General features: G+C 43.9%; 1 protein-coding gene across 3 annotated transcripts in view; it reads left to right on the forward strand.

Moving 5' to 3' along the window:
- Positions 1-27,684, forward strand: part of BRCA1 (BRCA1 DNA repair associated) — a 373,734-nt gene that overhangs the window by 192,085 nt on the left and 153,965 nt on the right. For all 3 annotated transcript variants that reach the window (XM_063960072.1, XM_063960070.1, XM_063960071.1), the window contains exons 12-14: positions 5,401-5,575; positions 17,141-17,237; positions 17,857-18,035. In XM_063960072.1, coding sequence (XP_063816142.1) covers positions 5,401-5,575; positions 17,141-17,237; positions 17,857-18,035 — 451 coding nt within the window. The remainder of the gene's footprint in view (positions 1-5,400; positions 5,576-17,140; positions 17,238-17,856; positions 18,036-27,684) is intronic.

A 27,684-nucleotide genomic window follows, 5' to 3' on the forward strand; every position in this document is an offset into this window, starting at 1 on the left:
CGCCGCCTCTGGGTAATGGTGGTACTCTGTCAATCACCATATAGCGTAGAGCTGTCAGTTGGTGCTTATGTTGCACAAAATGTCATGCAACCGGTTTATCAGACCCTCCTGTTTTCAATGCCAGTCTGATGTTAGAACGATGGTTGGAGATTCGTTCACGAAAGGACCTTATGGTCTTGCCCACATAAACTAGTGAGCAAGGGCACGTTAGTATATAAATGACATAGTCAGATGTACATGTCAAACGATGTTGTATTGATATCCGTCTTCCATCATGCGGGTGTGGGAAGGAATTGCCCGTGAGCATACCCCTGCATGTCGTGCAATTTGGGCACTTATAGCAACCTAGTTTCTTTAGGGGTAGCCACCCTTCCACCTCCTTCCCCACTGACTGGTCCGGACGCATCAGCATATTTCGTAAATTAGGTCCCCGCCTATAGGCTATCAACGGTTGTTTGGGGAGCACATCCTTAAGGATATTGTCTGTTGACACAATCCCCCAATTTTTCTTGATAGCAGCCCTTGTAGCAAAGCTACCAGTATCATAGGTCGTAAGGAACACAAACGGTTTCTCAATTTCATTTGAGCTTGTTTTGCCACATTTAAAGCGACCTTCAGCTTTTTACGTAAACAACGTTCAACCACATCGAGATGATATCCCCTATCGAGGAACCGATGTTGCATTTCCACCAATTGCTCTTTCAAAATCTGAGTGTCCGAGTTATTCCTCATAACCCTAATAAACTGGGAAATAGATAAACTTTCCTTTAGTGGTTTTGGATGGTAGCTGCTATAATGTAGCAGTGTGTTCCGATCAGTGGCCTTCCTATACAACTTAAATCCATATCCCCTGTCAGTGGTGAATACAGTCACGTCCAGAAAATTATTGCTTTTGGAGTCGCACTCCATCGTAAAGCGAATCGGTGTGTCTAATTGATTGAGGTGCATCACCATACTCTCTAAAGCAGTCCTATCACCAGACCATAATAAAAATACGTCATCTATGAAACGTCTATAGTAACCGATACTACCCCCAAACATCTGGAATATATATTGTTGTTCATACTCATCCATATACAGGTTAGCATACGCCGGGGCTATGTTACTTCCCATCGCGGTCCCAGATGTCTGGAGGTAGTATCGGTCACTAAATTTGAAATAATTACACATTAGTGTCATCTCAAGTAGTTCAAGCGGAAATTCAATGGGTGGATGGTGGTGGTGATTACTCAACAGTGCTATTTTAAATGCGGCCATACCTGCCTGATGAGGTATGACCGTATACAATGAATATACATCCATCGTAACCAACAAAAAATCTTTATTGTCAACCGTAACAGACTTTAGTTCATTTATAAAGTCATTAGTATCCTTGATATAACTTTTTACTTGTTTCACACATGGCTGGAGATAGGTGTCAAGATAACGTGCAACCGGTTGGAATAATGACCCCCGGGCAGAAATAATAGGTCTGCCCGGGGGGGGTTTCCATACACTTGTGTATTTTGGGTAATGTATATATGATAGGGCATATAGGGAAATCTGTGTGTAAAAAGGATGACACAGTTTCAGTAATAATACCCATACTCAAAGCACCATCTACAACCATATCAAGTTTCTTTTTAAATATTATAGTATGATCAGTATCAAGTGCCCTATAAGTGCGATCATCACTAAGTTGACGTATAATCTCATCGTTGTATGCAACTGTATCTTGGAGCACAACCGCCCCACCCTTATCTGCTGGGCGTATAGTAATGGTTGGATTTTCTTTTAATTGTTTCAAAGCCATGTTTTCTGCCTTGCTGAGATTCGGCCTACCCTTAGTGATGTTTTTCATAGAATCTTTTACCGATTGATCCATCATGCGAGAAAAGGTCTTAATATTGATATTATTAGATGGTGGATCATAGGCACTTTTCTTTTTGAACCGAGAATCGGCCATATCACGTTTATTGCCCCCAAATTTCTCCTTAAGTCTTGTTACGAGCCAAGCAATAATGATCAATCCTCCATCTCATAGGATCAAAATGAACAGTAGGGATAAAAGACAATCCACGTGACAGAACCCTTTCCTGGTCAAAACTCAAAGTAACAGAAGATATATTAATTATTTTGTCCGTGGGTTCTTCTGAGGTTTGTTTGTTGTATTTTTTATAGGACCCCCTCCTTGGGTGGTGCCTCTTGTGTCTGTTTGTATAGGGTCTAATTGTGACCGCGTGGCCACCCGAGAAAAAGGCTGACGTTGATTAGTTCTGGGGTCGGAGTTGTCTCTCTCGGAGCTGGACGCAGTGGAATACTGATCAAACTGATATTGACCTCTCCTTGATCTAAAATCTCTTGTTCTACAAGAGGGGAAATCATTACCTACTAACCACCCATAAACTCTATGATCCCTGTAATCTTTTTCCACTTTCTCCAGTTTACTCAGTTTAAAATTAATTAAATCAGTTTTGTATTTATCAATCTGGGTACACAGCTTGAGAAGCCAATCCTCAGACTTATCAGTTTGGAGTACATTCTCCAATTGATCTTTGTTAGTACTCAGATCATAATATAGATTTTTTTTCTTGCCTAAATTTTTGTTATGTTTAAATAATGGTAAATCTACCTTAATGACCATGGGAAGGATTGCACTTCATGCTGATTTAGATGGGGTAGGAGAGTGGTCAGTTCTGCCTTCATGGTTTGGCAAGAGACGATATGACGCAACATCAGTGTATTCTATTATTGGTAAACTCTAGATGAGATTATTTGCCTTTGGATTTGTTATTTATGCTTTGAATGTGACATTCTTGTTTGATTTTATGACAGAACCCTCAACAAGGCAATAAATAGTAATTTTGTAATTAATTTATTTTCAGCACCCTATTGTCTAATTTATTAAAAATATATTTGTTATAATTCCAGTGGTCGATAATGGATACAGGTGGCATGGGCTAACATCCCTGATCTTGCTGTGACGTAGTATTTGTGGATATTTAGTCCATATTGGTGTATACTGTAGCTCCTATGCAGGTTTGTCTAGTTCCGGGAAGAGGATTGGTCTTGTTTAAGGATAAAAGCAGTAGGATGATTGACTTGGCTGCTGACCTCTATATTTTTTCACCGAGTCCACTGTCCAAGAGTTAGAAAATAACATATTACAGATCAGTCTTTAAAATCAGTTCTGTTCCCAAAAACACAATTTAGGATTTTAAAACAACCATTCATCCTAGCAACAGTGAGGGTGGGGGGAAACATTAATTTAGCTAAAAGCTTTTCTGAGACGTGTCTCTAAAGCTTAAAAAATACATCTCAGTAGGTTGTTTAAGTCCCTTTCTTATGTGGCATAAAGCAAATAAAGTACTTGGGTAATTCCTCTCCTGTCTTACATATCTGTGATCAGAAACCTTTTGCAGCCAAGAACTTGTCCCTTTGCGGAGAAGAGAAAGGAACTGTTACCATTCTTGTTTGACTTCCATGATCTGTCCTTGCAGACAAACGCCAGTTGAAAAATTCACTATGGAGTGTTATTGTTGTTTAGACAGATTTCCGGGGCGAGTATTTATATGAAAATAATGGGATTTATTGATCCTGGGTCTGGGAAAGTATTACAAAGCACCATTTCGTATAGAAATAGTCTGGCATTATTTTTCCATTAATAAAAGAAAAAAACCTACTCCAAACATATCATTGTTTTGTGTGGGAAAATATATTGTGTGTACTTTCACATTTTTATGGATAATAAATTGTTTATATGTACTGCTCCTGTTTTGTAACAAAACCAGTGGTGGCAAACAAGAAGATTTTATACCTCAATGTAACTTGCTGTACAAGTGAAAACCAGATTATAGGGTTTTAATGGTCTATTTAATAAGCCTTAGAGAGAGATTAGGTATCAGCCAATCAGCTCCTAACTGTTATGTTAGGCTGTGTTTGAAAAATGACAGGAGCTGATTGCTTTGGTACTTTATATTTCTACATTTTGGCTGGGAATTCCTTAGACATGGTACATTTTCCCATGAGATCAATATTCTTTTTCACAATTTTTAGGGCAATTCATTTAATACAAATACAACAAAATACCCCCAGCGCTAATTGAAAAAAGGCTCAGTATTTCATTATTAGTCCACCTGCAGCTCTCTGTCATCAAAAGGGACTACTCTACCCTTTAAATTCAGAAACAAAAAAAGTAAATTTCTTTTAATTATAGTCTACCAGCGCTTTCTGTACTCTGTACTTTTCCAATTCAATTAATTCCCATTTTTTTCAGAACATTTTACCCCTTTCCGACTAAAAAAAAAAAGCAACTATCAGAGATTATTTTTTTCTTCTGTTGTTGGGCAGGTGAAACAAAATCCCAGATAGTATAGGGTAAAATTGAATCAACTAGACACAGTAGTTAACTGAGGCAATTTGAATTCTCCCCTTTATCTCTCTCCAAGGCTTAGTAAATAGACCCTTAATCACAGAGGAATGACTTTCTATCAGTTTTAGTGAAGAACACTGCATGGAAGCTTTTGGTTACTGAAATAGCATACCATATAAAACTGGATGATTTAGGTCATATACACAGTACTGGAATGAATGGCAACATAATTGCATTATATTTTATAGTATTGATTTAGAAAATGATATTTGGTTCAGTTTCACGTTAACGAGCTGGAGGCCTCAGTAGGTTATTCGGCTTCCTGTTGGCGCTCTCCTACCTCAATTACTTTTTTCCTAGTGATTTATCTTTTATAGTGATGTGTGCGGAGTCTCTTGTTTTGGTTCTGATTTCATCATTGTGTTTTGGTTTTGCAAAACCACACTTAAGTGTTTTTGATTTAGACTTCAGAATTAAAATCTAAATCTTGGGTTTTGGATTTCTTGAAAATGCATGAAAACTGCTAAAATCATGTAATTTTTGCGATCCAAAACCTGAAATTCGGATTTAAAATCTGAATTCCAAACCCCCGGGAGGACTGGAAAAGGGACTTGTTTCAGTTTGGATCTGTAAAATTTGTGTGAGTTCAGATATCTAAAGAACCGAATTGCCCATCTCTAGTTTTTTCATTAGAGCCTTTTTGCTGTTCATGGAAACAAAGGGGGGCCTATTAAAATGCGCTTTAGAACACCCTTAAAAGTAATGTAATACAAATGTGCTGAGTGTGTTTAAGTACAGACAGGCACACCTGAAGGTAAAGGCAAACAGCTTGCACTCTCTCATTTATCGTACGTTGCGTTTTTAAGCAACAGGAAAATGTGTACTCCTAATGTTACAACAGGGTAGGTTTACATTTTTTCTGCTGTCCTCCCAGACTATCTGCTCTTCTAGTTACACATTACATCTTGTACTTCCCGCTGCCCGAAAATATACAGTCTTTCAGTTTTTTTAAGAGGCATATTAAACTTCCATTGTATCTTCTTTTCTAGCAGCGGGATGCCATGCACAATAATTTAGAGAAACTTCAGAGAGAAATGGCTGCTCTGGAAGCGGTCCTGGAACAGCATGGTACCCAGAGCCCTGTATCCGAGGGGGAGCAAGCATCCTCAGCTGAACATGTCTCAGTAAGACCACAGGATGCCTGGCAGAAACAAACAGACCTAGGTAAATATGCGCCCAGGCAAATCTGCAGTTTGTATGAGGAGTCACTGCTTACTAGATGTACTCCAGCTGCAAACAGAGCCAGTGTGCTGAGAAAAATTACCACCTAGTTCTCTTTTATAGTAGTCTGTGTCATATCAACTTAGCCAACATGCTCAGGCTAGAGTGTGCACTTGTAACAGCATTAAAGTAATCAGAATCTGACAAGTACTATATGAAGATTCAAATGTATGTAAAAGTAATAGATGTCCATAATGTGCATATATTTGTGCCTGCAAACTTGTAGGTTCCAAGTTTTTAATTAGGATCTTAATGTTATCATACAGTTTATGCTAGTCCTTCACAAAGGTGAATATAGTTACATTACACTGGTCAGCATGATTTTTTTCACAAGAAATCTGAGTAGTGACTCTACTGCAGTTCTAAATTCTGAATTCAAATGTGTTTAGAATTTTTCCATCAAGCATTATATGTTTGTGACAGTTACTTTTCTTTTTTCAGACTTTAGTTTTTATGGACTGTTATATACACACACACACACACACAGACAGACAGGGACACACAAACAATATGTCCTCCTGTAGTCCTTCTGCACTCTCCCCAAGCCTCCAGCAGCTTACTTCTCCTCCTCATCATCCATGCAGCCAGACCTGCTGGTGTAGATCCAACCCCCTGGTTGGGTCAGAGGAGCCATGTGTGCTGGACTACAACAATCAGGGCTCAGCACATTGTCCTGTGACCCCTGGGTGTCTCTCACCATAGAGGAGCCTGCCAGCACAAGTATTTTTTGTATTAGAATAATTTCAGTAATGGCAAGAAAGTGTTTTAATCATACGGCCACTTTCTGTTGTGTGTGGTGAAGTAATTTTCAAATCTCTGGTGAAATTTCAACCCACTTGTTAAAAAGTGTTATGAACTTTACTTTCGGTTTAAAGCTGGTGATCTTGCTAATAACTGGGCCCTGCATATATGCTGTGTATCTCGACTTCTCGCTGGCTGAAAAATGGTTCTATATAATAATAATATCTGTCTGATCCTTCCTTTCCGAGGGAAAGGATCCGACAGGTCGGTATTTTCCCGGTACTGACAATGGCAATCTGACTTTTTTTTTAAAAGTCGGATTGACATTGTCGGAAACGGGGCTAAAACCTGTCCGGTTTTGCCGCGTTTCGTACAATACACGATCCGCGTAAATAAAAACAGCTTCCCAACAAGTTGGGAATTCCCGACTTGTCGGAAAAAACGCCCCCCTGTTGAATAGGTAGGAACCACTTCCAACCTAAACCTGTTGGAAGCAAGACGGCAGCTTTTGACAATTATTGAATACACCCCTTAGACTTACATAAGTACTAATTCAAACGTATGTCACAAGAAAACCCTGCCCAATGGTAAAAATATGAATGCACAGTTGAATTCAGGGCAAATTTTTTTTTTAGATGCACTAGATTTAGTACTTATGAAAGAAAATGTATTTTTGTAAACAAGTGTTACTAGGCAGACAGGTAGGCCTCACTTGCTTATCTTTAATGCTCCCTTAGTGGATCATTGACTAAGTCAGAGGTTCCTAAACTGTGTGCCGTGGCTCCCTGGGGTGCCCCGGGACCCTTGCAGGTGTGCCCTGGGTTGGTGATCCAGGACCAATTCAAATTATTCATGGTCAATATAATAGGCAAAACCAGTGCTGGTAGCTGCCAGTCATAAAATATGTGGCCAAACAGAAGCAAATCTTGTCCCTCACCACACAACTGACCCTAAGGATGACATATAAACGCGATCTACTTAATGTAATATTTCTTTCTAGATTTCTCAATAAGACATTTTTGGCCTAGGGGTGCCGTGAAAAAAATTCTGATATTCTAGGGTGCCGTGATTCAAAAAAGTTTGGAAACCACTGGACTAAGTAATTAAAATTCAGATCACTCCAAATTTACAGAAGTGGTACCACAAACTCAAGATGTGCCCCTTATTATTATAGAGTGCATTTGTGAAAGGCAGAACTCAGAGCTCTTGATCATAACCTTGTAAGTTGCATTGTGATTTTCAGTAACATTAATTGCTATGCATATGCAAATAATGTTTTCTTTTTTCTTTCTTTTTTTAAATTTGTACTGAGACTCAAATGCAGGAAATGGTACATTTTTCCAATGGCTCTGCACCTGCATGAATCTGGATGGCTGCAGCATTGTACGCTCAGGTGCAAGGGTTTGCTGTATGCAGCCTTCCAGTTGCTGTGGGACTACACATCCCAACATGTGCTGCAATAGTTTTCTTATCAGGGAATACTAAAACTGTGGCAGGGCATACTGGTATATGTAGTTAAACAGTAGCTGGAGGGTCCCTTATTTGTTTACAGTCACTTTGTCAACATGGTCTGAATGTTGACATCCACAATGTCGACACTGACACGTCAACATTATGAAGGTCAATACACCATTTTAGGGTTAGGACGTTACCCGTCAATTAGAGTTAAGGTCTTGCTGAGGCTAAGGTTTAGGTTTGGACTGACTGTTTATGTAAAATCCTATTGTCAGCATTTTCAATGTCGACCTTATGTACATATCGACATCCTGAATGTCAACAAAATATAACACACCCATGTAATGTGCAGTGTGCTTTGGGATGCTCAGCCACATTTCCCCAAAGTTTATTTCTTACTTTTACTTGTTGTCAACTGTAATTCTGCATAAAAATAAATGATGGGTTGTTTTTTTATTCTAAGCTCTGCTGACAGTTTATACTAAGCAAATTCAGTAATGATGAATTGGCATTGATGTGACTTGATGTGCTGCAAAGACATGACGTCTTTAGTTTCCAGTAATCTTCTGCTGGTCATTTTATTGCAGCTTTCTCTTCTTCCCAATGCTTAGCGGAAACTGCTGACTGCTTTAGTGCCAGCTCCGACACCATCTGCAGTCACACGTCATGTTGTACATTCTTTTATGTTGCTTGCAGTTGGGCTCGATACATTGAAATACTTACTTTAAAATTTGTCATTGTAAACATACCAGAGGTTAAGTATTATGTAAATTAAATTATACATCTTGTTAATAATTGTAAATTTGCAAGTTAAAGGTTTTTTTTTTTTTTTTTTAATGAAACGCTTAAGCAGTTTGCTTTAAAGGCAGACATCTATATTTTGTCTAATCTTGTTTTAGGTGTTTGTGAAAAAAAATCCGGCTTTCAGTATACACCCAGGCTTGATAACACTTGGTAAACAGACTTTTATATATTTGATTGATAAAAGGGAATGCTGTAAACTTAAGTTCCACCCAAAACTAAAAATTTATTTTTATGTTGTACTGAATAAATTAGGCCTAAATCCAGAATAATTTGCATGTATTATGTCAGCCTGATCTGATGGGACCCCTGAACACGGCAGACATCAGACTGTCCTTGCATTTGCTGGCAGCGTGTTACCTGCCTTGACAGGAGCAAAGTAGAGCATCCCTGGCCCACGGCAGACATCAGTGAACTCTTCTTGCTGCAGCTTCTCCTGGCGTTGGCTGCTGCTGTCTGGTCTCGCTGGATTATGGGAACACAGTATTTTTATTTTGTGTCTTACTTCCATCCAAAAACTGAAAATGTACATATTGTTCTAAATAAGTCATGTTTTTTTTTTTTCCTTTTTGTACAATTACAATTTGTAGAATTAATTATAGGATCTGTAAATTTACTAATGTGAATAAAAAAACTATTTTAAGAAAATGTAAGTTTAACAGGTGTTCCCAGGAAGCAACACATAGGGATGAAATCATTCCCTTTTGTGGAGGTGAGGAGATGCATAGTTTATCAAAAGAGCTTTACTGTCTGCGTACCTTTCCCGCAAGGGGCACCCCTATGAAAAGTATCCGCTGTAAGTACTTACATATGGATTAACTTCCTGTGCTGATTAAAATCAGCTAAGATCAAAAGGGAGGCGTATTAATACCAAGCAGAAGGAAGTCTCTACTTAAAGTGGTCTATGTTTAAAAGTGGGGTGTGCAGTCCAAAATTAGGGTGTGCAGATTTTTTTCACAGCTGAAGAGGTAGCAGGGCTTCGGCCACAATTTTGAATGTCGTGTTTAACTAGTTTTTACATTTTGGGATCTAAATTAATATTATAACAATGTTTTTGTGCTTGACTACAATATGCTCTTGTCACAATCATAATATATGCCTGCGGGATCCAACATATCTAGGGGCTCTGATCCAATCTAGGGGCTCTGATCCGATGCTCACGGAGCTGCGCGTCGGATCGGAGGTAAAGCACATGCGATTTGCCCGTTTTCATCCAATTTATTGGCCTGAAACGTCGGAATCAAATGAAATTGGGTAAAATCGCACTAGTGTATTGGCACCTCCCCGGGTGGTGCATAAACCTGACACCTCCTCACCAAAGCCTAACCCTTCCCAGCCCTGGGATTCCGGCGTCGGCATTGTGATTGATGTCAAGATCCCCGGTGTACTCTGTAATCTCAACAGTGTCGGGTTTCCGACTGCCAGCATGGTGACCACACCCTCTATTGGGAGAGCAGTTTTCTAGGACAGTATGACAGCAAAGCAGATCTCATACATTGTGATGACAGCAGCAATGTTGGAGGAGTGGCCTCCAAAACAAGACAAAGCCTCATCCAATCGCATATGCATGGGGCATTTTGATAAAGATGGTTGGAAGTGTGAGTGCGAGCATATTCCAACAGGACCCACTGATGCTGGAAGTTTTTTTGCTGCTCTGCAAGAGCTCTCATAGGCGATAAGAACCTGGAGCCTGTTGCTGGGGCAGAGCAGCAGGATCGGGTGATTTGTGGCTGGCATGAGGCTCAGCTCCAGAGATGCAAGATGATGTCAAAAGATTATGTTAAGTCAGTCTCTGTCAGCCACTGTATTTGTTTATCTGGTCTTAACCAAGAATGAGGGAAAAGTTTCTCACCCTGACTATGGTGGTGCCATCATTTTGCTGGCTGATTAAAGATGGTCTATGAAATATTTCAAAAAAGCACTGCAAAGTAGTAGTAATTTTTTTTTAGAGGAGTCACCTCTTGGGAGAGATGCTGTGCTTTCTGTGTTTTATTAGGTCTACTATAATAAATTGTTGAGCAAAGAGCCCTTTATCGAGACCTTATGATATAATGAATACGATGGGGGCTGCAATGCATTATTTTTCCTCCGTTTGCTCTTGGCTTGCTTACTAAATTGGATTTTAAGGTGGTAAGCTGGAAGAAAACCCTCTTGTGATCATAATACAGGTAGCAACAAAACTCACAAGTACTCCATTGTAATGTCCGTTCAATCTTCATTTTATTTTTCTCATACATCCTAGAGGATGCTGGGGACGCTTCAAGAACCATGTGGTAAAGACGGGATCCGCAGGAGACATGGGCACTTTAAGACTTTGAATGGGTGTGAACTGGCTCCTCCCTCTATGCCCCTCCTCCAGACTCCAGTTAGATTCTGTGCCCAGTGAGACTGGATGCACTCTGAGGAGCTCTCCTGAGTTTCTCTGAAAAAGACTTTTGTTAGGTTTTTTTATTTTCAGGGAGCATTGCTGGCAACAGGCTCCCTGCTTCGTGGGACTTAGGGGAGAGAAGCAGACCTACTTCTGTGAGTTTCAAGGCTCTGCTCCTTAGGCTACAGGACACCATTAGCTCCTGAGGGTCTGATTGCTAGGTGCGCCTAGATGCTCGTCTCCGGAGCCCGCCGTCACCCCCCTTGCAGAGCCAGAAGTCAGAAGACGGGTGAGTAGAGGAAGATCAGAAGACTTCAGTGACGGCTTTGAGGTACCGCACAGCGGCTGCGCTGCGCTCCATGCTCCCACACACACAGCGGCACTACAGGCTGCAGGGCGTGGGGGGTGGCAGCATAAATCCTCATTTAAGTGACTGGCAAAAGTGGTGTATAGTGCCTGGGCACTGAATCCGAACCCCCGACGGTATAAATATTTAAAAAAATAACGGGGCTGAAGCGCGCCATTAAGGGGGCGTGGCTTAGCCCTCACAGTTCTCATCAGCGCCATTTTCTCTTCACAGAGCTACAGGGACGCTGGTCCTGTCCTCCTACATTGCTGTACAAGTAACGGTGCATAACGGGGGGGGGGGGGGGGGGCACAGTTGATTTGGTGCTGGTTTAATAATAATAAAAGCGCTAACAGGTCTGAGGCATTGCATAAACCGTTTCAGTACCGGGATAGGCGCTGGGTTGTGAGCTGGCAAACTCCCTCTGTGTTTCTCTGACAGGCTTTACTGTGGGTCTGTCCCCTATAGCCTCAGTGTGGTTGTGGGTATCGGTACACATGTGTCGGCATGTCTGAGGCTGAGTGCTCTTCCCAGGAGGAAGCTGGAGTGCGGACAGAAAAGACTGTGGGAGTGACCCTGTCGGCACCGCCGACTGCTGATTGGGTAAATGTTTTGAGTGTTTTGAATGCAAATGTGGCTCTATTAAATAAGAGACTGGATAAATCTGAGTGTCAGAACCAGGCATGGAAAAAATCCATGGATGATGTGTTGTCACAAGTCCATACCCCCTCGGGGTCACAAAAGCGTTCATTTACCCAGATAGCAGATACAGATACCGACACGTACTCTGACTCCAGTGTCGACTATTGTGATGCCAGATTGAATCCTAAACTGGCTAAGAGGCTCTACTCATTTGACGATTGCGCCGCCGAGGTGCCCGACGGCCGAAACCCGGCGGCGGGGGGGCAGTGACGGGGGGAGTGAAGTTTCTTCACTCCCCCCGTCACGCGGCTGCATTGAAGTGCAGGCAAATATGGACGAGATCGTCCATATTGGCCTGCATGCACAGCCGACGGGAGACCAGCGATGAACGAGCGCTGGGCCGCGCATCGTTCATCGCTGGAGTCTCCACACTGAAAGAAATGAACGAGTTCTCGTTCATTTATGAACGAGATCGTTCATATCTTTCAGAAAATCGGCCAGTGTGTAGGGCCTATAAGAGTATTCAGTACATGATTGTGGCGATAAAAGACGTATTACATATCTCTGAAGACCCTACGGTTCCTGATACAAGGGTCTGTATGTATAAAGGAAAGAAACCTGAGGTAACGTTTCCTCCCTCTCATGAACTGAACACGCTTTTTGAACAGGTCTGGGAAAATCCTGACAAGAAGTTTCAGATTCCCAAGAGAATTCCGGTGGCATATCCGTTCCCTTCTGGGGATAGGGATAAGTGGGAGTCACCCCCCACTGTTGACAAAGCTCTATCACGGCTGTCCAAGAAGGTGGCGCTTCCGTCTCCTGACACGGCGGCCCTAAAGGATCCTGCGGATTGTAAGCAGGAAAATACATTTATGTCACTACGGGTACACTGCTCAAACCTGCCGTTGCATCGGCATGGGTGAGTAGCGCTATTGAAAAGTGGGCAGATAACTTGTCATCTGAGATAGATACCCTGGATAGGGATAGCATTCTTTTGACACTGGGTTATATCAGAGACGCTGCAGTCTATCTGAAGGAAGCTGCGAGGGATCAAGGGCCAATGTCATGGCAGTCTCAGCCAGGAGAGCATTGTGGATTCATCAATGGAATGCTGATGCTGACTCTTAAGAAGGATATGGAGTCTCTGCCGTATAAAGGTGGTGTCTTGTTTGGTGACGGCCTCGCTGATCTGGTATTTACGGCTACCACGGGTAAGTCATCATTTTTACCTTATGTTCCTGCACAACAAAAGAAAACGCCCCACTATCAGATGCAGTCCTTTCGGCCCAATAAATACAAAAAGGACGAGGGTCTTCCTTCCTTGCTGCTAGAGGAAGAGGAAAGGGAAAAAGGTCACCAGCTGTGGCAGGTTCCCAGGAGCAGAAGTCATCTCCGGCTTCTGTCAAATCCACTGCATGACGCTGGGACTCCTCTGCGGGAGTCTGCACCGGTGGGGGCACGTCTCCAACTCTTCAGTCAGGTCTGGGTTCGTTCGGGCCTGGATCCTTGGGTATTAGAAATAGTGTCCCAAGGGTACAAACTGGAGTTTCAAGACGTTCCCCCTCACCGATTTTTCAAAGCGGCCTTACCAGCTTCTCTTCCGGACAGGGAGGTAGTATGCGATGCAATACAAAAGCTGTGTCAAAATCGCGTCATTGTCAAGGTGCCCCCGTCACAACAGGGAGAAGGCTTTTATTCGAGCCTGTTCGTGGTACCGAAGCCGGACGGCTCGGTCAGACCAATTCTGAATCTAAAATCCCTCAATTTCTATCTGAGAAAATTCAAATTCAAGATGGAATCTCTCCGAGCAGTGATTTCCAGTCTGGAGGGGGGGATTTTATGATGTCGGTCGATATAAAGGATGCCTACTTACACGTCCCCATATATCCTCCGCATCAGGCTTACCTGAGGTTTGCTATTCAGGATTGTCATTACCAATTTCAGACGTTGCCGTTTGGTCTGTCCACGGCTCCGAGAGTTTTCACCAAAGTTATGGCGGAAATTATGGTTCTCCTGCGCAAGCAAGGAGTCACAATTATCCTGTACTTGGACGATCTCCTGATAAAGGCGAGATCCAGGGACCAATTACTGTAGAACATAACAGTTCTGCAACAACATGGTTGGCTCCTAAACTTGCCAAAGTCACAGTTGAGTCCGACAAAACGACTGTCGTTTTTGGGAATGATTCTGGACACAGAAGTACTGAGAGTTTTTCTTCCAGAAGAGAAGGCTCTGAAAATTCAGTCGGGTCAAACAAATTCTGAAGCCAGCGAGAGTGTCAATCCTTCAATGCACTTGAGTGCTGGGGAAGATGGTGGCGGCCTACGAGGCCATTCCATTTGGCAGGTTCCATGCCAGAGTGTTTCAGTGGGATCTGTTGGACAAGTGGTCCGGATCTCATCTGCACATACACCGGAAAATAATCCTGTCCTCCAAGACCATAATCTCACTCCTGTGGTGGCTGCACAGCTCTCACCTCCTAGAGGGGCGCAGGTTCGGGATTCAGGATTGGATCCTGGTGACCACGGATGCGAGTCTCCGAGGCTGGGGAGCAGTCACACAGGGGGAAACTTTCCAGGGACGATGGTCAAGCCAGAAAGTTTCTCTACACATAAACGTGTTGGAGTTAAGGGCCATTTACAACGGCCTCCTTCGAGCGGAAACGTCGTCTTCGCAACCTGCCCGTCCTGATCCAGTCGGACAATGTGACAGCAGTGGCGCACATAAACTGCCAGGGCGGAACAAAGAGCAGAGCGGCAATGGCAGAGGCCACAAAAATTCTGCGCTGGGCGGAAAGACATACAAGCGCTCTGTTGGCAATATTCATTCCAGGAGTGGACAACTGGGAAGCAGACTTCCTCAGCAGACACGATCTCCATCCCGGAGATTGGGGTCTTCATCAAGAGGTCTTCGCAGAAGTGACAAGTCTTTGGGGAATTCCTCAAATAGACATGATGGCGTCCCGCCTCAACAAGAAACTTCAGAGATATTGTTCCAGGTCAAGAGACCCTCAAGCAATAGCAGTGGACGCTCTAGTGACACCATGGGTGTTTCAGTCGTTGTACGTGTTCCCTCCGCTTCCACTCATTCCAAAGGTGCTGAAGATCATAAGAAGAACAAAGGTTCAGACAATCCTCATTGTTCCGGACTGGCCAAGAAGTGCTTGGTATCCAGATCTTCAGGAATTACTCATGGGAGATCCCTGGCCTCTTCCTCTACGAGAGTATCTGTTACAGCAGGGGCCGTGCATGTTTCAAGACTTACCGAGTCTACGTTTGACGGCTTGGCGGTTGAACGTCGTATCCTAGCCCGAAAGGGTATTCCCAGTGAAGTCATTCCCACACTTCTTCAGGCTAGAAAAGAAGTGACTGCAAAACATTACCACCGTATTTGGAGGAAATATGTGTCTTTTTGTGAGTCCAAGAAGGCTCCTGCGGAAAAGTTTCAGCTAGGTCGGTTTCTCCATTTTCTGCAATCAGGTGTGGATGCGGGTCTAAAGTTGGGCTCAATTTAAAGTGCAAATTTCGGCCTTATCAATTTTCTTTCAAAAATAATTGGCCTCCCTTCCGGAAGTTCAAACTTTCGTGAAAGGAGTTGAAATTTCTCACGTGGAAAGTGGTCATGCTGTTGGCCTTGGCATCCGCAAGGCGGGTGTCTGAGTTAGCAGCCTTGTTTCACAAGAGCCCTTATTTAATCTTCCATGAAGATAGAGCGGAGTTGAGGACTCGTCAACAGTTTCTTCCGAAGGTGGTTTCAGCGTTCCACATGAACCAACCTATTGTGGTGCCAGTGGCTACGGCCGCCTTCGCTGAGTCAAAATCCCTCGATGTGGTTAGGGCTTTGAAGATTTATGTCGCTAGGACGGCTCAACTTAGGAAAACAGCCGCTCTGTTTGTCCTGTATGATCCCAAAGATTGGGGCTCCTGCTTCCAAGCAGACTATTGCACGCTGGATCTGTACTACGATTCAGAATTCTCATTCTATTGCTCAGTAGAAATCAGTGAAGGCCCACTCTACCAGGAAGGTGGGCTCGTCTTGGATGGCGGCCCGGGGGGTCTCAGCGTTACAGCTTTGCCGAGTGGCTACTTGGTCGCGTTCAAACACATTTGCGAAATTCTACAAGTTTGATACCCTGGCTGATGAGGACCTCATGTTTGGTCAATCGGTGCTGCAGAGTCGTCCGCACTCTCCCGCCCGTTCTGGAGCTTTGGTATAAACCCCATGGTTCTTGAAGCGTCCTCAGCATCCTCTAGGACGTATGAGAAAATAGGATTTTAATACCTACCGGTAAATCCTTTTCTCTTGGTCCGTAGAGGATGCTGGGCGCCCGTCCCAGTGCGGACTCTATCTACAGTGCTTGCTTAATCGTTATTCGTTGTGTTACACACCGGTTGTGTTTCTGTTATGGTTAGCCTGTTGCTGACATTGTTCATGCCGTTGACTGGACTTATGTAAAAGGCCATGTTGTACGGTGTGTTTGTGGTGTGAGCTGGTATGTATCTCACCCTTAGTTTAACAATAAATCCTTTTCCTCGAAATGTCCGTCTCCCTGGGCACAGTTCCTATAACTGGAGTCTGGAGGAGGGGCATAGACGGAGGAGCCAGTTCACACCCATTCAAAGTCTTAAAGTGCCCATGTATCCTGCGAATCCCGTCTAAACCCCATGGTTCTTGAAGCGTCCCTAGCATCCTCTACGGACTAAGAGAAAAGGAATTACCGGTAGGTATTAAAATCCTATTTTCTTTTCACTTCTCCTAACTTGCAGAGAAATAAATGTTGGCTGAGAATGAATGTAATTACTAAAGTCACATACTTTTGGTGCCTTAAAATACAGTTTTGTATTGTAAATGTCTGATCTGCAGTGTGGTGCAATGGGACTAAGAAGACATGAAGTGGCAGATTACCTGTAACCAGTCACGTACAGGCTTTCAGTATGTTATGAACCTGTGCTAGGCCAAGCTCATATGGCATAAGGCAATGGTAATTATTAGTTTTCCAATAATGTAATGTATATATTCATCAGACACTTATAAACGTAACTCCTATTAGAATGGACACAAACAACACTTAACCCAGCAGGATTGTGTTCATAGTGGAATTTTTTGAACATGAACTAAACTTTTCCTATCTAATATCAACAATGGTTTCTTGTAGGTGTTAATACATCAACTAACCCAATTGCAGAGACAAAAGTGCAGAATAGATTGTCAGGCATGCAAAACGTGGAACCACCGGTTCACTTTGAGATGAGGTAAGTTGTGCAGTATGGTCAGGATATTTTACTATTAAAAATGTGGTTTTGTAGTTCTCATGTGAAGCATCCAGGTGCTCTGCTTCTTAGAATAGACCAGAGGCTGATCTTGTTTTATAGACTGCATATTGGATGTGTTTGGGAATTCTGTTATGCTATTAGTATTCAGGCTATATCTATTAGCCCCGATGCCTGTGCACTCCTCCCCCAATTCTGGAATTTCTCAAGGATTATGCTTCGGGTGCCTCAGCCATCCAAAGCATAATCCTTGATAAACAGCCCTTCATAGCCACAATAACACATGGGTCCAGGAATTTTTCCTGGATCCCATGTGTTAATGAACGCAAACAGGATTTTTTGGGGCCATAAAAAACAAAAAACAAAACGGGCTTTAATAGGATAGCTCAATACATACCATCGGGCTTTTTTTTATTTGGCTAAAACAATAATGGGGCTAATAGGATACCCCCTATAGACTGCAATCGGGTTAGGCATCAATGACCATCTTGCTGCTGCTCAAATACAAGTTCCAGCATTATCCTGCATTATTCAGGATAAACTGACATTTTTCTGTTCTTTAATTAATTGATTTTCAACAAACAAATGTTATTCCTTCTAGGTCAAGGTCTCCAACTCCGCCACCCATTCCACCCCAGACAAAGCCAAGAAGGGAATCTTCAGAGAAGGTCAGCTTTCCTTTCAATGTTTTCAAGGAGCTGAAAGAACCAGACCTAACAGACGGTGAATCGGTCAATGTGGAACTATCTTCAGGACCCAGTCCCAAGAATCAGGATCCAGGTATAATGCTGATCTTATGGTCATTTGTACTTAACATATTATATTGCCTTCACTGCTATGATATCGTAACCATAAGTCTTGAAGGCGAAGCCAAAAATTAAATAAGTATCAAGTGACGCTGGGACCCACATTGCAGGACCTTGTTGTGGTAGAGGGTGCTGTTCCCACCTTTACATAAGACAGAAAGAATGGCAGGATATATTACAATTTAGCGATATCTGCAGGCTAAATATATATGTAAAAATAAATTCTTTATATTTTATCTTTTTGGTGTACTTTAGTTTATCAGGTATCTGCATTCATCCAGACTACTCAGTGGTTGATGTGGACTTGCAGAGAAATATCCACATGATGCAGTGTGTTTTGTAAAACAAGTTTCTGTGTCCCAGTGTGGGTGGTGTCCTTTATTATATTCAAAGTCCAAAGGAAACCGATTCCATAAGGATCTCAATGAAAGTCCATAAGCCCAAGTTGATGGGAAAGGAGATAGTAAGAGGTAGGTATAAATAAGGCATTTCGGCCTGCAATAGGGCTCCTCTTCCACTGCCACACTCAGTGACTTCAAGTTCTGCAGCAGTTAACAGACTTTCTCTGACGTCCTAGTGGATGCTGGGAACTCCGTAAGGACCATGGGGAATAGCGGCTCCGCAGGAGTCTGGGCACATCTAAAGAAAGCTTTAGGATCACCTGGTGTGCACTGGCTCCTCCCCCTATGACCCTCCTCCAAGCCCCAGTTAGATCTCTGTGCCCGAACGAGAAGGGTGCACACTAGGGGCTCTCCTGAGCTCTTTGTGAAAGTTTTAGTTTAGGTTTATTATTTTCAGTGAGACCTGCTGGCAACAGGCTCACTGCATCGAGGGACTAAGGGGAGAAGAAGCGAACTCACCTGCGTGCAGAGTGGATTGGGCTTCTTGGCTACTGGACATTAGCTCCAGAGGGACGATCACAGGTTCAGCCTGGATGGGTCCCGGAGCCGCGCCGCCGGCCCCCTTACAGAGCCAGAAGAGCGAAGAGGTCCGGAAAAATCGGCGGCAGAAGACGGTCCTGTCTTCAGATAAGGTAGCGCACAGCACTGCAGCTATGCGCCATTGCTCTCAGCACACTTCACACTCCGGTCACTGAGGGTGCAGGGCGCTGGGGGGGGCAGCGCCCTGAGACGCAATAAATCGATAAAAACCTTATATGGCTAAAATAAATGCATCACATATAACTCCTGGGCTATATGGATGCATTTAACCCCTGCCAAAACATACAGAAAAATGGATGATAGGCTCCGCCCCTTTCTCGGCGTCCTTATCTCCTCAGCACACTGGCGCCATTTTCCCTCACAGCTCAGTTGGAGGGAAGCTCCCTGGCTCTCCCCTGCAGTCACTACACTACAGAAAGGGGTTAAAAAAGAGAGGGGGGCACAAATTAGGCGCAGTATAAATCAATACAGCAGCTATAAAGGGAAAAACACTTATATAAGGTTATCCCTGTATATATATAGCGCTCTGGTGTGTGCTGGCAAACTCTCCCTCTGTCTCCCCAAAGGGCTAGTGGGGTCCTGTCCTCTATCAGAGCATTCCCTGTGTGTGTGCTGTGTGTCGGTACGTTTGTGTCGACATGTATGAGGAGAAAAATGAGGTGGAGACGGAGCAGAGTGTCTGTAATAGTGATGTCACCCCCTAGGGGGTCGACACCTGAGTGAATGTACGGTTTGAAATTACGTGATAGTGTCAGCTTTGTATAAAAGACAGTGGTTGACATGAGACAGCCGGCTACTCAGCTTGTGCATGTCCAGACGTCTCATAGGCCGTCAGGGGCTCTAAAGCGGCCGTTACCTCAGATGGCAGATACAGACACCGACACGGATACTGACTCCTGTGTCGACGGTGAAGAGACAACCGTAATTTCCAATAGGGCCACACATTACATGATTGAGGCAATGGAAAATGGTTACACTTTTCTGATAATATGAATACCACCAAAAAAGGGGTATTATGTTAGGTGAGGAAAAACTACCTGTAGTTTTCCTGAATCTGTGAAATAAAATGAGGGTGTGATGATGCGTGGGTTTCCCCCCGATAACAATTGATGATTTCTAAAAAGTTATTGGCAGTATACCTTTTCCCGCCAGAGGTTAGGGTGCGTTGGGAAACACCCCCTAGGGGGGATAAGGCGCTCACACACTTGTAAGAACAAGGGCTCTACCCTCTCCTGAGATGGCCGCCCTTAAGGATCCTGCTGATAAAAGCAGGAGGGTATCCTAAAATGTATTTACACACATAATGGTGTTATACTGTGACCAGCAATCGCCTCAGCCTGGATGGGCAGTGCTGGGTTGGCGTGGTCGGATTCCCTCACTGGAAATATTGATATCCTAGATAAGGACAGTATATTATTGCCTATAGATCATTTAAAAGATGCATTTCTATATATGCATGATGCACAGCGGAGTATTTGCCGACTGGCATCAAGTATAAGTGCGTTGTCCAATTCTACCAGTAAAGTGGTCAGGTGATGCGGATTCCAAACTGCATTTGGAAGTATTGCCTTAAAAAGGGGACTTTTGGGGTCGGTCTTTCAGACCTGGTGGCCGCGGCAACAGCTGGGATATCCACGTTTGTACCCCAGGTCGCCTCTCAAAATAAGACGCCGTATTATCAGGCGCAGTCTTTTGTTGGCAAGCGGACAAAGCGTTCCTCTTTTCTGCTCATGACAGAGGGAGAGGAAAAAGGCTGCAGAGATCAGCCAGTTCCCAGGAACAGAAACCCTTTCCCGCCTCTGTCAAGCCCTCAGTATGACGCTAGGGCTTTACAAGGTGGGAGCCCGTTCTCAATGAATTTCAGTGCGCAGTGGGCTCACTCGCAAGTAGACCCCGGGATCCTTCAGGTAATATCTCAGGGGTACACATTGGAATTCGAGACGTCTCCCCCTCGCCGTTTCCAAAAAAAAAAAAAAAAAGTCGGTTTTACCGACGTCTCCCTCTGACAGGGAGGCAGTTTTGGAAGTCATTCACAAGCTGTATTTCCAGCACGTGATAATCAAGGTACCCCTCCTGCAACAGGGAAAGGGGTATTATCCCACACTAGTGTGGTACCGAAGCCAGACGGCTCGGTGGACCGATTCAAAATCTAAAATCTAAAATATTTGAACACTTACATACAGAGGTTCAAATTCAAGATTGAGTCACTCAGAGCAGTGATTGCGAACCTGGAAGAAGGGGATTACATGATGTCTCGGGACATCAAGGATGCTTACCTTCATGTCAAAATTTACCCTTCTCACCAAGGGTACCTCAGGTTTATGGTACAGAACTGTCACTATCAGTTCAGACGCTGCCGTAGGGATGGTCCACGGCACCCCGGGTCTTTACCAAGGTAATGGCCGAAATGATGATAATCCTTCAAAGGAAGGGAATTTTAGTTATCCCTTACTTGGACGATTCCCTGATAGGGGTAAGATCCAGGGAACAGTTGGAGGTCGGTGTAGCGCTATCTCAGGTAGTGTTGCGGCAGCACGATTGGATTATCAATATTCCAAAATCGCAGCTGATTCCGACGACTTGTCTTCTGTTCCTAGGGATGATCCTGGACACAGTCCAGAACAAAGGTGTTTCTCCCGGAAGAGATAGCCAGGGAGTTATCCGAGCTAGTCAGGAACCTCCTAAAACCGAGCCAAGTCTCAGTGCATCGATGCACATGGGTTCGGGGTAAAAATGGTGGCTTCCTACGAAGCAATCCCATTTGGCAGATTCCACGCAAGCTTTCCAGTGGGACTTACTGGACAAAGGGTCCGGGGTCGCATCTTCAGATGCATCAGCGGATAACCCTATCACCAAGGACAAGGGTATCCCTCCTGTGGTGGTTGCAGAGTGCTCATCTTCTAGAGGGCCGCAGTTTCGGCATTCAGGACGGGGTCCTGGTGACCACGGATGCCAGCCGGCAAGGCTGGGGAGCAGTCACACAGGGAAGGAATATCCAGGGCTTATGGTCAAGCCTGGAGACATCACTTCACATAAATATCCTGAAACTAAGGGCCATTTACAATGCTCTAAGCTTAGCAAGAACTTCTGCTTCAAGGTCAGCCGGTGTTGATCCAGTAGGACAACATCACGGCAGTCACCCACGTAAACAGACAGGGTGGCACAAGAAGCAGGAGGGAAATGGCAGAAGCTGCAAGGATTCTTCGCTGGGCGAAAAATCATGTGATAGCACTGTCAGCAATATTCATTCCGGGAGTGGAAAACTGGGAAGCAGATTTCCTCAGCACGACCTCCACCCGGGAGAGTGGGGACTTCACCCAGAAGTCTTCCATATGATTATAAACCGTTGGGAAAAAACTCGACAGGTATTACGCCAGGTCAAGGGACCCTCAGGCAATAGCTGTAGATGCTTTGGTAACACCATGGGTGTACCAGTCAGTGTATGTGTTCCCCCCTCTGCCTCTCATACCCATGGTACTGAGATTGATAAGATGGAGAGGAGTAAGCACTATATTCGTGGCTCCGGATTGGCCAAGAAGGACTTGGTAACCGGAACTTCAAGAGATGCTCACGGAGGATCCGTGGCCTCTACCTCTAAGAAGGGACCTGCTCCAGCAAGGACCCTGTCTGTTCCAAGACTTACCGCGGATGCGTTTGACGGCATGGCGGTTGAACGCCGGATCCTGAAGGATAAAAGGCATTCCGGATGAAGTCATCCCTATCCTGATCAAAGCCAGGAAGGATGTAACCGCAAAACATTATCACCACATTTGGCGAAAATATGTTGAGTGGTGCGAGGCCAGTAAGGCCCGACGGAGGAAATTCAACTGGGTCGATTCCTACATTTCCTGTAAACAGGAGTGTCTATGGGCCGGAAATTGGGGTCCATTAAGGTTCAAATTTCGGCTCTGTCAATTTTCTTCCAAAAAGAACTAGCTTCAGTCCCTGAAGTTCAGACGTTTGTAAAAGGGGGTACTGCATATACAGCCTCCTTTTGTGCTTCCAGTGGCATTTTGGGATCTCAATGTAGTTTTTGGATTCCAAAAGTCACATTGGTTGGACCCACTTAAATCTGTGGAGTTAAAATATCTCACAGGAAAAGTGGTCATGCTGTTGGCTCTGGACTGGGCCAGGTGCGTGTTAGAATTGGCGGCTTTATCCTGTAAAAGCCCTTATCTAATTGTCCATTCGGACAGGGCGGTATTGAGGACTCGTCCTCAGTTTCTCCCTAAGGTGGTTTCAGCGTTCACCTGAACCAACCTATTGTGGTGCCTGCGGCAAATAGGGACTTGGAGGACTCCAAGTTGCTAGACGTTGTCAGGGCCCGGAAAAATATATGTTTCCAGGACGGCTGGAGTCAGGAAATCTGACTCGCTGTTTATCCTGTATGCACCCAACAAGCTGGGTGCTCCTGCTTCTAAGCAGACTATTGCTCGTTGGATTTGTAGTACAATTCAGCTTGCACGTTCTGTGGCAGGCCTGCCACAGCCAAAAATCTGTAAATGCCCACTCCACAAGGAAGGTGGGCTCATCTTGGGCGGATGCCCGAGGGGTCTCGGCTTTACAATTGGCCGAGCAGCTACTTGGTCAGGAGCAAATACGTTTGTAAAATTCTACAAATTTGATACCCTGGCTGAGGAGGACCTGGAGTTCTCTCATTGGTGCTGCAGAGTCATCCGCACTCTCCCGCCCGTTTGGGAGCTTTGGTATAATCCCCATGGTCCTTACGGAGTTCCCAGCATCCACTAGGACGTCAGAGAAAATAAGAATTTACTTACCGATAATTCTATTTCTCGTAGTCCGTAGTGGATGCTGGGCGCCCATCCCAAGTGCGGATTGTCTGCAAATACTGGTACATGATTATTGTTACCAAAAAATTCGGGTTATTGCTGTAGTGAGCCATCTTTTCTAGAGGCTCCTCTGTTATCATGCTGTTAACTGGGTTCAGATCACAGGTTGTACAGTGTGATTGGTGTGGCTGGTATGAGTCTTACCCGGGATTCAAAATCCTTCCTTATTGTGTACGCTCGTCCGGGCACAGTATCCTAACTGGGGCTTGGAGGAGGGTCATAGGGGGAGGAGCCAGTGCACACCAGGTGATCCTAAAGCTTTCTTTAGATGTGCCCAGACTCCTGCGGAGCCGCTATTCCCCATGGTCCTTACGGAGTTCCCAGCATCCACTACGGACTACGAGAAATAGAATTATCGGTAAGTAAATTCTTATTATTACATACAGTCTGATTTAAAGTGTTCGTCACACACCTTGTATAGCTTCCACTGTTGGGCGGCACTGTTGATCATTCAGTTACCTATGCAGGGTGGGCAGCTGATGATCTGAGTAGAATGATTTAGTAAAGGGTCAGGAGAGGTGAGGGAGCCAGGCAAGCCAGGGTTGCTGCCTCTGTCTGCAGCTGCAGTTTTGTTTCAAGCGTGGATGATGGGTGTGCAGTGGGTACCTCAGTCTCATGTGTAGCAACAGCACCCCTTGCACCCATAGTAGTTATGTGTTTGTCATTGGTTAAACACTCATTAGAAGATTACATGCAACAGTGCAATTGAAGACATTCCTCTCTTTCACTATGGCCCTCATTCCGAGTTGTTCGCTCGCTAGCTGCTTTTAGCAGCATTGCACACGCTAAGCTGCCGCCCTCTGGGAGTGTATCTTAGCTTAGCAGAATTGCGAACGAAAGATTCTCAGAATTGCGAATAGAAATTTCTTAGCAGTTTCTGAGTAGCTCCAGACTTACTCAGCCATTGCGATCAGTTCAGTCAGTTTCGTTCCTGGTTTGACGTCACAAACACACCCAGCGTTCGCCCAGACACTCCCCCGTTTCTTCAGACACTCCTGCGTTTTTCCCAGAAACGCCAGCGTTTTTTTGCACACGCCCAGAGAACGGCAAGTTTCCGCCCAGAAACACCCACTTCCTGTCAATCACACTACGATCACCAGAACGATGAAAAATCCTCGTTATGCCGTGAGTAAAATACCTAACTTTTGTGTAAAATAACTAAGCGCATGCGCTCTGCGAACCTTGCGCATGCACAGTAAGCGGCTAATCGCAATATAGCGCGGCAACGAGCGAACAACTCGGAATGACCCCCTATATGCATACATGTCTGCCCACGTCACTTCAGTAGTCTTAATTAGTACAAAATGCCATTTGCAACATGATTTTCCAACAGTGTTCATGTGGAGCTGGTAGTGCTGCAACTAGGACAACTTTTTATAAGATGTGATCTTTCTGAGGAGTTACTTTCAGAAAGTATGTTACCCATATGAGGTAGGAATATATATTTGCAAGTTAGATCCCATGGTCCGAATACATTTAATAAGATTTAAATTAATGTCCACAAAGACACCCATGCAGAGGCGTCACTTGATCTAGTGACACCCAGTAAGCATACTATATCACCCACGCATATTTGAAAGGGGCGCGGTCTATCATAAAGGTGCATTGCCTCGCAGGAAGCCCCTGTTTATCTAAATCAATTACATCACTCCATGGCCATGCCCTACATTCCCAGATATGCTGGGCTGCCTGCAGAGACTCTTCTTGCACTGCTGGCTTGTCCTCTGTGATAGGAATTGGGCACTGCGTGATAATGTCACAGTGCAGCCCCCTGTCACTGCGGAAGAGCCACCATTTTGGTGTCCCCTACTGGGTGTGGTCTCCACCCCCCAGTGAAGCCTCTGTACACATGTATTTTGCTTTACAGCGCTCTTACTGATCCTTATTATGTGATTGTATACTTTACTCCTAGCCTCACTGGTTCTGTAGTTTGTATTCCAATGGCTTTGGTGCAAGTTCAGATTTCATTAATTCAACCATTCAATTACCCTGAAAGCATATAAATGTACACATCTATCTAAGTATACAAAAAAATTATAAAGGATCAAGCTTTTATTTTAGCTTTTGGGACATCGTATGCCCATTTGAAATGGATTGCCTGTTTTTAATTTGATTTCCTCTTATGCATCAATGGCTGTATACCTTGTAAGAGCACATTAAGTCAGTCTACGTGCCATAGGGATACTGCTGTTGGTCTGACATCTGTATGGATAAAGCAGATACAAAAGTTTTCATTACTGGAATGAGTTGGCTATTTTGATTGGTACACCTTTTTAATTCTGTTATTCCCTTTACAATCTTTCCGTAAGTGCGGACTAATATTAGCTTAAATGGCTAAGATTGACTGTACTTATAGCATTTAAAATCATTTTGCGAAACGATAATCACATGCATTAAATATGAACATATTATTAAGCCTTTTTTTTTTTTTAAACTGTATTTTTCAGATTTTCATTTTACAATGCATATCTCTCTGTGGTTGAATTGCACTTGTAATCTTTGTAGCCTTTCTTACCTTGCTTCCAGTGACTCTACACTGCACTATAAAATTGTTTTGCCATTTTTACAACAGTTTAGAACTAAGAAGTATATTAAGTTATATTTAACTGTTCCTTGGGAGTGTCTTATCTGTATGTATATATGTAAAGTATGCTGGCAATTGTAGTTCAGCATGTTTTAGGTAGTCTTTCCTGTATGTTCCAGAGTACAAGTTATGTCTATGTTAGTTTAGTTCTACTTACATACCAATCTCATGAAGGATGCTAGGCAGTTGTACATTGTGCTTATATCTCACCCCCCCCCCCCTCTCAGCCTTCAAGCATGCCTTTGTGTCCCACATTCTTAAATAAAAATACCTTTGATCCTAACACTCCCTCCAACTACCAACCCTTCTGTCTCCTCCATTTTGCCTCTAAACTCCTTGTCTGCAACCACCTAACTCCCTTTCTTTCCTCCCATTCCCTGCTTGACCGATTTCAATCGATATTCCGTTCTTCCCACTCCACTGAAAAAACCTTCACTAAAAGTCTGCAATGACCTACATGCTGCCAAATCCTGCCTCTGCTTATTCTTCTTAACCTCTATGCTGCTTTTGACACTGTGGACAATCCTTTCCTCCTGTAACACCTTCACTATATTGGTCTGCATGGTATTGCCCTCTCCTGGCTGTCCTACCTCTCAGACAACTCCTCCTTTGTCTCTCATGACTCCACCTTATCCACACTTCCTCTAACCGTAGACGTCCCCCAAGGTTCTGTTCTTGAATTTCTCATTTTCTTCCTTTCTATACGTCCTCTTTAGGTGAGCTCATTACCTTTTTTGATTTACAGTATCATCTCTATGCTGATGATAGTCAAGTCTACCTTTCCTTCCTTGACCTCTCCCCCTTTCTACTCACTCGTATCTTAACAGAATTGGATTTGGTTTGGAGCCAGTGTTTTGGGCCACATACGGAGGCCCTCTTTTTACTTTTTGACACTTATCTCGAATAAGGTGCCGCAGAGCACCGAAAAACGTAGAAAAGCAGTGTCTTTTTATGAGGTGCAGCACAAAGGGTTTATAAGTACAGGGGACTATACCTATATATACATCTGGTGTTCCATTCTGAGTAATTTGATTGAACCATCATGTGCTCCAGACCTCTTTTTTGTTTTTAATAAATTTGAATTTTTACTGTCTTGACTGTTCTGTATTCTATGGATGCAACATTCCCATACCAAAAGACGAAAAGGGATTAAGATACCTTTATGGGCACAGTACCTGTTTACTAAAAGTCAACATAATGTACATGTGAGCATCCTCCTATTTTATTCACTGAGTGTGAGGTGACCAT

Source organism: Pseudophryne corroboree, chromosome 3, assembly GCF_028390025.1.
Source record: "Pseudophryne corroboree isolate aPseCor3 chromosome 3, aPseCor3.hap2, whole genome shotgun sequence".
Classification (NCBI taxonomy): domain Eukaryota; kingdom Metazoa; phylum Chordata; class Amphibia; order Anura; family Myobatrachidae; genus Pseudophryne; species Pseudophryne corroboree.